The sequence below is a fragment of the Maniola hyperantus genome, chromosome 18, assembly GCF_902806685.2.
Source record: "Maniola hyperantus chromosome 18, iAphHyp1.2, whole genome shotgun sequence".
NCBI lineage: Eukaryota > Metazoa > Arthropoda > Insecta > Lepidoptera > Nymphalidae > Maniola > Maniola hyperantus.
Window position 1 is genome coordinate 3,267,920 of NC_048553.1, and position 10,537 is coordinate 3,278,456.

Genomic DNA, 10,537 nt, shown 5'->3' on the forward strand with positions numbered 1-10,537 from the left:
GTGGAGATACTGATAAATGGCAGATAAAATCTGCGATGATGGACGCGCTAACTTGGAAGGGAGGTACCCTTCCAAGTTAGTGCGTCCGTCGTAGATAGCATAGTAATTCCACCCAAAAAGTGTAGTTAATAGTAAGTAGGTACCTATAGGTAGTGACCTAGTTACCAGTGGCGTGCAGGTCATAGAGGCATAAATGCACTGCTTACCCCAGTTGTAAAGCCCAATGCATATTTTTCATTATGACCAGCCAGTAAACAGGCTCCTACTTAACTAGTGCCTACCCTGGCTTCAAACCATGTGCACGCTACTGCTAGTTACTTAGGTCACGGGCTAACTCGAACAAAATCAAAAAAGACTATTCCTTTTCTAACTCCTGAGCTTTTTATAACTGAAACCATGCTAAGGAAGATGGATTACTGAAAGTAAGATTAGTTGATTTGGTTGTAAAAATGTAATGTCTATCTTAGCCCTAGGTGCGCATAGTGATTGCTATCTTGTACGTTATAAACCATTATAATTTTTCGCAACAATACGCGGAAATGTTATCCGCATACTTACAATATACGCTTTTTCTGTAAATTCACCGTAAAATGGCGTCAATCCGACTAAAGTTATAGCGGAATAAACATGCCTGATTTTTAGCTGAAATCAATTTCAGACATTCATTCGTACATTCTGCTCATAATAGAATTGTAATTTTTTAATAATTACTTACCTAAAAGTTAATTTAACTGTTTTCCTTTTGAGTTTTTGAATCCTTTCAACAAAAAAAGGAATTTAAAAAGGCATCATCATAAATCGTTTGGTAGAGATTCGAAAATTAAAAGTTATGTTCCTGTGTTCCCTGAAGTTTTTAATAGTGTACAGTTTATTCGATTTTGTATCGAGTGGAGATTTAAGAAATGAATCGAGAAAACCAAGAATATTTACTTTGAACGCGGATGCTGGGGATGTTGAGGTAAGTCATTAAAAAAATACTAACTTAGATAATATACTGCGTATAATAATATACTACCTATTATTCGTCAGATCAAAGGCTAAGAAGGAAAAGATAAGGGCTGACCATATCAGCTGGTAAAAATTGCATTAATCCGCGACAGGTTGAGATATCCGGGTATGAGGCGGGAAGACGCTCCGCCCCGCACGTCAAAGTTGAAAAGAGCACACGCACAGGTCATGATGTGCGGGGCGTTACCTCCCCGATCGCCATCTCGGCCCTTGCAAGCTTAATTTCTTTTGCATGATTTCAGGTCGGGCTTGATTTTTCAATACCATTTTTAAAAATCCCCTTCAGGAAAACAATCGACGCTGTCGCACAGTTTGGTTTTCCGGGCATTGTGAGTATTCAGTAAGAGAATTATTACCTACCTATTTCTAAATATATTGAAAAGATAATCTCAATATATAAGTAGGTATAGAGATTTTCTTTAAATCAAAGCAATGTTCAAATGTAATTGAAAATTAGAAGACAGAAGCTAGTTAAGCGTTTTAAGTCCAAGAATAAACCAGAAGAGAACAGAATTTCACGCGTGTTATTCTGGTGTTTTGCTCCGGGCAAATATGGAGCTCTCCTTACATTTTCATTCCTTAGGTCTATCGAAATCCCGTATTAGAGCCCTCGCCCACGGCGACTTTTTTAGCGATACAGTAGCGATGCTGTCGCGCGTCCGCATCGATACAGTCGCGAAGCGGTCGCTAGCTGTTTACCCTCGCCCACGGTCTCAGATTCAGTCGCGATACTGTCGCGCATCTGTCTCGATGCAAACGAAAAAATATGTTGCACTGATGCCCCGTTACCCCATTCACGCGCCACCCTCCCTCCGTTCTTCCCCCGATGTCGTCCGACACGGTCGCGCGTTTGCATCGATACAGTCGCGATGCAGTAGCGCGTTGCAAATGCGACTAACAGCCGTTAGTAGTGATGCTGGCGTGCGTTTAATAAACGCGCGACAGCATCGCTACAAAAAGTCGCCGTGGGCGAGGGCTCTTAGAGCATAACAATTTCCGCGTGTGATCAGCATAACTTCTGGCTTAGGTATTCTTGTTAAGTTTTGTAAATGTTTTAATGTTTTTCAGAGTGTCCCGGTAATCAATTTCAATCCAGTAGCACTGATGCTTGGGGGCTTATTAATATTATCGACTAGCATATTTGCGCCTCTATTGAATAAAGCTACGGCGTGGGAACATTTGGGCCGCTCTTCAAGAAGTACGTATATTTTGAATCTGTACCTACAAAAAAAAATTATACATATCCTACCTACTCACGTAAAGAAAAAATATAAATACCAACTTTAACCTAAACATCCATAATTTAGATTTACGAACCTGGGACCGAACCCTAGACCTCCAACTAGGAGGCCGAGCGATGTCTTAAATTCTAGTAGGTAATTATTATCATATCACCAAATACCATATTATATACAAAGTGGTTCCTTACTGAGTTGAAAAATTAAAGAACAAAGCACTTTTAAATATTGTTCAATTTCTTAAAAATCAATAGGTTTTCAAACAACTAACAACAAATAGACTTTTAAAATGCTAACAATTATTAGCAAAAATCCTAATAAAATACAAATTTCACAACACAAAAGAATTTGGCGATCCAATAACGTTGGTATCACGCAGGGGCTACATCATTTCTTTTTTGCTTTGCTTTTCGATTTCATGGACGTATTTGATGGCTTCTTAGGCTTAACTTTCGGCGTCTCAACAATTCCCGCATCTGCTGGTATGTACTGAGTTTCCACATGGATGTAGTTCCTGCGTTTCTGCGGGTTTAAATCGAAACAGCCAAATGGGGGAGTGTATTCGATGTCCCAAGTCGCGTTACTCGATAATGAACTCAACGATTCACTCTTGCAAACGCATTCAGGCTCTTTGAACGCCGGGCAGCCGTCTTTGACTTTGTCAATAGCACTCAAATCATTACAGAATACATCCATATAAGCACATTTACATATATCCTCAACAGCTTCTGCCAAAGCTTTGCGGATCTCGGCGTCTCGCTGTTTCTTCAGTTTCACCATTTTCCTCGCTTCCACCTTCGCTTGTTCCTCGGGACTCCGTTTCTTGATGATCTTGAAAACCATCGGATCGCAATCAACGTAAGGATCCTCATTGGGACCGATTTCTGTCAGATCTTTTAAGGGGTTCACCTGAAAGTTATGCAGATTTGAGTTTCTAAACTACATTATGAAGAAATTGATATCTTTCGGATCGTTACAGTGAACGATTTATTGACAACATAAAAGAATCGAAATAAAGTCACGATCTTTACGATTCATCTAGTAGGTAACTTTAATTTTATCGTTTGGCCGTACTTTTGTTTTATTAGTATTGATCTTTCGTTTTTTAAAGAAATAAAATCGAAAATGTTGAATGTTCCGATTGAAATACCTTTATACTTACGTTGAAATCTGCCTATACTTATTTAGATTAACCTAAACCATTCATGTGCTATCCTTCACTCAGTTAAACTGCTCCTAAATGTTCCCTTTCTCTTTCTTTACTTCTTAATTTATTCTACTCACCTCTATTGTAAAAACGTCTCCCTTCCTCTGAACCTTCAAAGTAGGCTTCGGTTCTAAAGGCTCATCTGGTTCGGAATCCCCACCTCCCATATCAGCACCAGCAGTACGACCTCTTTTCTTTTTCTTCTTATTCTTATCCCTGTCCGGACCACTGCGTGGACATTTGAACGTCATCATTTTGGCCACGCTTTTACCTATCACGCCTGGCTGCCAACCACGTCGAAGCTGAAAAGAGCAATATTGAATTTGTCTTAGGAGCTGAATTCTCAATTTGCTTATGTTGGTGGCGTACGTTAGTTTATTTATTTATTCGGTGACAAGTTTTTCAAGTCTCTGATCTTACCTATAAATAATGATGTAGTCCAAGATATTATCTTCTGCTTCTACTTTTTCTTATATAAAAGGAAAAGCTGACTGACTGACTGACTGACTGACTGACTGATCTATCAACGCACAGCTCTGGAAGGATCGGGCTAAAATTTAGTATGCAGATAGCTATTGTGACGTAGATATCCGCTAAGAAAGGATTTTTGAAAATACAACCCCTGAAAGGGTAAAATAGGGGTTTGAAATTTGCGCAGTCCACGCGAAGTCGCGGGAATAAGCTAGTTTAGAAAATATAAATAAACCTTCAATCCGGGAACGTCTGGTGAATTCCACAGCCATCCCATCGACGCGGGAACTGGGTATCCTGGTTGTAGGCACGGATGGCATATTTTGTGGCCAATTGTGTTTCCTAAAAATAATACCGAAAAATTTGGAGCTGTCACTAAACTTAACACCACGACTTCAAAAAGAACTTCATGACTTCGTTCAGTTACCTGGGTGAACGTCGCCAAAACTGTAATTGTATTTGGAAGCACTCTTCTTCTTTTTCTTCCTGTCACCTTCTTCTCCATCAGCCATTTCGAAAAGTTAAGATATCTGCAGAAAATATAGTCTGGAAAAAGCTCTAGTAGGTAGGTACCTGAATATTCAGTTCATCATCATCATCATCAACCGATAGACGTCCAGTGCTGGACGTCGGCTGGGCAACTGAAATTGGATTGGCCTCGTAAACTGGTCATGTATACAGTCTGACATGGTGGCGTTTTCGTATAAGCACTTCAGCGCTTGGGTATACCGGTAGTCGATCTGGCATTTCTGTAAAAACCTCAACACAGCCCAAGTTTTCACCTAATCAAAGGCTTTCTCGTGGTCCACAAACGCCAAGCAAAGCGACCGATTAGTCAAAAATTACAATAATTTAATTTTTTGCTGTATATTCTAATATTATATTTAAGTTTTACAGTTTTGGTTGTCTTTTTAAGAAGCATTTTCAAAATTGGTCTGCAACATAATGCGTAAAAATTTAAACATCAAAATCAGTTGTATAAGTTTAATTAGATCTTAAAATTACACTAGTGGGTTACAAAATAAAATATCAATGCACTTATGAATTCTTCTTATCACCTTGCGTCTTGTATTTCTCCTGTATAGCCATTTTGTGTGACCCGCAGCAGCTTTTACCGGTCAACGATAACAGTCTATCTTCTTTGTCACAGCATCTTCTTTCAGTGTCCACGTTGAATCTGTTTACACATCTGTAATCGTTGTCTTTCTCATGTTTCATATATTCTTTCAATGCTTTCTTTATTCTTTCGTACTCCTTGGAACAGCAAACTTTACCAGCGTCATTGTAACTAGGTGGCAAGGGAGGTAATGCTGCAGTTTTGTACATCCTGGCAAATCCGTCTGGAACTGAACAAGGTCTACCCATTACAGGACAGGGCCCGAGTTTTATGGGTGGCAAGCCGTAAGGTAGAGGTTCAGCCTCATCCTCATCGTCTTCAGCTTTCTTCCCCTCGTCTTCGTGCTGGATCGTCACAGGACACGTGTCTTTGTGCTTGTAAGACGGACAATACGGTCGATGTGTTTTTCTCGTTGCGATGTTAGCAGTTTCTGTAATACATTCGCAGTCGAATTTTTTGCACGGCGGTGTAGGTTTAGGTGGATTACATTTGCAGTCCTTATCATCAGGGATCTCGACACAATTGTAAACGGCAATTTTTCTTTTCGACTCCTTATCGTTAACATCAGCATTGTAAACCCAAGGTTGGTTAACGACATTCCGACCAGGGACTTTGATATCGGGTGGTTGAGAGCATGACGTGTAAGTTTTATTCTCTGAGGGTACATTAGGTATCTTCATTATATTTTCTGTAGGCATTCGTACGCTTGGTGTGCTTATTGCATTTTGAGTAGGTGATTGTATGCTCGGTAGAATTGTTGTATTTTCCAGTTCTTGAGTCCAAGTACATCCTGGACGCCCACATGCGCATCCCCTACTATAAGATGCTAGAGTTTCGTCGATATTGCAATCAAAATGTTCCACGTTTTCCATTATGTTACTCTTACCGTACACAGATTCTTTGAAACCCGGTACTTTGGTTACACTAAAGATATACGCAATTGTATTTTTGTTTTTGTTATCTTCACAAGTTTTACCTGCCGGAGTCATACCACCGCAACCTGAACACTCGACCTTACTCGGTGTGCCTTCTATTCCTATGTTTTCAGGACATTTGTCACGATGCCAACGGTCATCTTTACAATCACAAGAACCGCAAATCTTTCTTGTTACAGTGCCCTTTGATCCAGTTACTTTACCTTCGGCTTCTTTTTTATAGGTTTCTAAGTTCCTAATATATGTTCTAACTTTATGAGCTAATGCACAATTCGTATTACCACATGGCCCTACAATATCACCCATTTTAATCTTATCAATCGGATATTTCTTTTTCGCTTGGGTCGATGTATCTTTAGTATCATGCCTGCAACTGTATTCAATGTCATTTTGTCCGATACCGCAGCTTTGTAACTCCGTGCAAACTTCAATTCTATCTTTAGCTTGGTTAACTATAGATGGATCTTCTAAAGTAGTCGTTTCGTATAAACTACCCACCATACAAAAGTTGGGATCGTCACCTTCAATTCTTTTACATTGAAACATGCTCGGCGCTTTGTTAGTTCTAAAAACGAATGTATCTGGATCTTTCATAAGTTGTTGAAATTCTGTTATGATACTTTCCCCTAAAGCGCTTACTCTGAGAATAAATGATATCTCGCCGACGCGTTTACAGCAACATTCCGCAAACAGTATTGTGTTCTGTTTTATTGTCAATGGGTCGTGGAGTTTATACGCATTAGCAGTTTCTTTTAACATGTGGTAGAACTCAGTTTCCCAATACATCGTACCGATGCCAACAAATATTTCTACCTCGTTTTCATCATCGTTCCATACTTCGATCTCGAGAGGAAACTTACTAAGTGTCATAAGTACAGTATCAGGATATGATGGAAATAAGTATGACTTTCCCACTCTTATTGTTCTTGTCCATTTTCGTTTTCCGTCTTCATCGCATTCTATGATATCATCTTTCTTGTCCTCGTTTAAAGCTAGTTGGCCCTCTTTGATAATGAACTGTACTTTCGGCCCGAATTTTATTTTTACTATGAGATTTTTGTTGGCACCGCTCTTTTCATCTTCCTCAGTTGCATAGATTGTGACTTTGTCTATGAATATCTCAACCAGGTACATTTGCTCCATGACCTGCCAAGTTCAATAGTTTTTATCAGAATTTTCATAGGTAAGTTTTCTTCGCTTCAATTCCTAACACTAGAATTTAGAAATAGTAGCCACTTGCACAGTATTAAACTTCTTTGTAAGCCGAGTACTTATTTTGTTTTTCTTTTAAAATTGAAATGTGTTTATAAACTAAACAATTTGCTACTCGGGTAATTGAGAGATAATGGGTAATTGTACCTACGTAAATCCAAATTCAAATTCATCCATACTAATATTATAAATGCGAAAGTGTGTCTGTCTGTCTGTCTGTCTGTCTGTCTGTCTGTCTGCTAGCTTTTCACGGCCCAACAGTTCAACCGATTTTGATGAAATTTGGTACAGAGTTAACTTACATCCCGGGGAAGGACATATACTTTTCATCCCGAAAAATTAAAGAGTTCCCACGGGATTTTTAAAAACCTAATTCTACGCGGACGAAGTCGCAGGCATCAGCTAGTATTTAATATTGATAATGCAATAATTCATCTGCCTCATCATGATCATCAATCATCATCATGATCAACCCTTTGTCGGTTCACTACTGAGCATGGATTTCCTCTCAGAAGGGTTTGGCCATAGACTACCACGCTGGCCTAGTACGGATTGGTAGACTTCACACACCTTTGAGAGCATTATGGAGAACTCTCAGGCATGCAGGTTTCCTCACGATGTTTTCCTTCACCAGCAAAGCAAGTGATATTTAATTAATTAAAACGCACATAACCCCGAAAAGTTAGAGATGCGTGCCCGGGATCGAACCCCCGACCTCCGATTAGAAGGCGGACGTCCTAACCACTAGGCTATCACAGCTTCACAGTTTATAATATGGGTACTGATGCAAAAGTGAAGTGTTTATCATTGTGTTGGATTAGTAAAATATAAATCTATTCTATTCTAAGTGTGATTGTCCCATCTGCTTGTTACCTTTTAATATGACTAAGCCGGTGGACCAAGCTGTATGAAATTTGGGGCGGAGATACTGAGCTTCTATTAAAAGCCTTAAAACATATCAATAGTCTCACGAAAAAAGATATGGTCCATGTGGATGAAGTAGCGGCCAAAAATTTGTATAGAAATAAGAAAGCGCTTACCGCTATTGTATTTTAACGCCCTGTCCTATTTTATTGCATAACTGGACACTGAAAATTTTATTTTGTAACCCGAAAGTTATGTTTCTGATGTCCTTCCTCTATACAACTGACATTTTGTAGTTGTGCTTATTTATTTGAAATAAGAATGTCAGAACTTTACAGATTTCACATTGTTTTTGGTTGCGTGGTTTATTAATTATTAATTACCAAAGAGGATAATTACATTCTACTTAGGTGAAAGTAGATGGCACATTATTAATTTCATCGTTCATCATCATATATTTTAGTAATGTAAGGCCGAATTTTGTTCTGAAAACGGTTCATCATGTTTAACTAAAAACTGATATTTTTGAAAATCCTCGATCTATGAGTAGAGAGAGATAAGCCATGGCCTACGTCATCCGCCTCCTATTCGGGAGGTCGGGGGTTCGATCCCGGGCACGCACCTCTAACTTTTCAGAGTTATGTGCGTTTTTAAGTAATTAAAATATCACTTGCTTTAACGGTGAAGAAAAACCTCGTGAGGAAACCTGCATGCCTGAGAGTTCTCCATAATGTTCTCAAGTGTGTGTAGTCTGCCAATCCGCACTTGGCCATCGTGGTAGGCTATGGCCAAATCCTTCTCATATTGAGAGGAGACCCATGCTCTGTAGTGAGCTGGCGATGGGTTGATCATGATGATGATGATCAGTCTTCTACTCATGCGGCGCAAGTAATGTGCGTTCAGCACAAGACTGTATTATGTAATATTTTTTTATTTCAGTAGCACTTGAAAACGAGACTGATTCATTTTTGTTCATAACTGAAAAACTATTATCCAAAAGCCGCGGGTGTCCTGAGAGGATAGCCTGTTGGTCCAGCCAGAGAAGTAAAACCCCAGAGGTTATGAAAACTTTGAAACAAATTATGAGGTAATCAATCATTTCGAAGTACTATAGTTACCTACTGAAATTAATTAATTTAGCATATTAAGTAGATATGGATAACGGTTCTTTCATAACTTCCTTTTTTCTTTTTTTTCTAAAGAATATTAGCCGAGTTTCCCCTTTCCCCTCCAACTAAGCGTAAAGCTTGTGCTAGGAGTAGGTACGACGACAGTGCAACGGGTGGGGTTTGAACCGTCGACCTTTCCGATTTCAGTCCGCTCCTTTAACCGTTGAGCTATTGAGGCTTTCTTTCCTTTACTTACTGCCACCTAAAATGTTGGTTTCCCAATATTAGGAGTTAATCATAACACAAACTCAAGGGTCTTAGTATTCGTCACTTCATCGGTATCATTGAGGTCCAAGACGTGAAGCTAATTTTGTTGTGCACAATTTCTAAACTAAACTAGGTTAATTGAAAGGTCTTAGTCTGGTACTTACTATCCTTTTACGCAGGGAGAGCAATAGGTTTATAAAAGGGACAGCAATGGGTTTATTATACCAGTCGTTTTTGTTTAAAAGCAGCCACAATATCCTTACTTTCTTCTTTTAAGATCTTCTAACATCTGCTCTACATATTCAAAGCGGCGAAATTGTGCCTTATTTTCTTTCATTGTTTCCTTAATTTTCAGCAACAGACTTCTATCATCGATGGTCAACACGACAGCTTTGGAAATAGCAACAATAAAAGGGCGTAGTGGGCAAAACTGCGAACTTTACAAGCCATGTCCGATAGATGAAAATAATTTTCCGAAAATATTGAACAGTTTCACGATTTTAACTAATATGAAGGCACGTGGATTGTATGGATAGTTTGTTGTTTGGTTGTGTAAGTTAGTTACAAATTACACGTTGTTACAAAATAAGTTGTCACGTTGTTACAGAATTAAATTAATTCTAAATATTAAAATGTAGTTTTCTTAATACCAATAACAATAATTTAATAATTATCAATTTTGTTTTAATCATAGTATTATTGATCGCAAATCATGATCAAAAAATATTGGAAGGGGAGACTCCTTATTTTAAATACTAAGGCCTCGGATCTATAGAGCGCACTTTGACTTAGCTTAGACTTAAGACAGAGTTAAAAGTGACAGATGTATATCTCTCACATAGATCTGTCTCGTTTTAACTCAATCTTAAGTCTGCGCAAAGTGCGCTCTATAGATCTCAGCCTGTGTCTTTAAGTTTAGGTAGGTAGGTATCTATTTCTGTTTTAAAATAGTCGTACCAAAATTAAATAGCTAAAATTCTATTTTAGTACAACTTTTGGTACCAAAACATTCATGAATCATTTGATAGTGATTAGAAGTTAAGATCCTGCAAAATTCTATGGCTACCTCTAACTTAAGATTAAAGTTCTAAAACAAAAGAATTGAAAAA

General features: G+C 38.5%; 2 protein-coding genes across 4 annotated transcripts; one reads left to right on the top strand and one right to left on the bottom strand.

Moving 5' to 3' along the window:
* Positions 1 to 826: 826 nt before the first annotated feature.
* Positions 827 to 9,964, top strand: LOC117990811 (uncharacterized). The gene is made up of 5 exons (XM_034978303.2): positions 827 to 958; positions 1,251 to 1,337; positions 2,077 to 2,206; positions 8,992 to 9,139; positions 9,784 to 9,964. The coding sequence occupies exons 1-5, from the start codon at positions 830 to 832 to the stop codon at positions 9,962 to 9,964; spliced, it is 675 nt and encodes a 224-aa protein (XP_034834194.1). The 5' UTR covers positions 827 to 829.
* LOC117990439 (uncharacterized) lies at positions 2,626 to 8,385 on the bottom strand. 3 transcript variants are annotated; one of them, XM_034977881.2, is made up of 5 exons: positions 8,229 to 8,385; positions 4,352 to 4,470; positions 4,160 to 4,266; positions 3,531 to 3,755; positions 2,626 to 3,155 (listed from the first exon to the last, which is right to left on the bottom strand). In XM_034977881.2, the coding sequence occupies exons 2-5, from the start codon at positions 4,434 to 4,436 to the stop codon at positions 2,634 to 2,636; spliced, it is 939 nt and encodes a 312-aa protein (XP_034833772.1). In that variant the 5' UTR covers positions 4,437 to 4,470; positions 8,229 to 8,385; the 3' UTR covers positions 2,626 to 2,633. The 3 variants fall into 3 exon arrangements, with proteins under 3 accessions (XP_034833772.1, XP_034833771.1, XP_034833770.1); XM_034977880.2 differs by having other exon boundaries at positions 4,352 to 4,454; positions 8,229 to 8,384; XM_034977879.2 differs by lacking the exons at positions 2,626 to 3,155; positions 3,531 to 3,755; positions 4,160 to 4,266; positions 4,352 to 4,470 and adding an exon at positions 4,895 to 7,122.
* Positions 9,965 to 10,537: the final 573 nt, after the last annotated feature.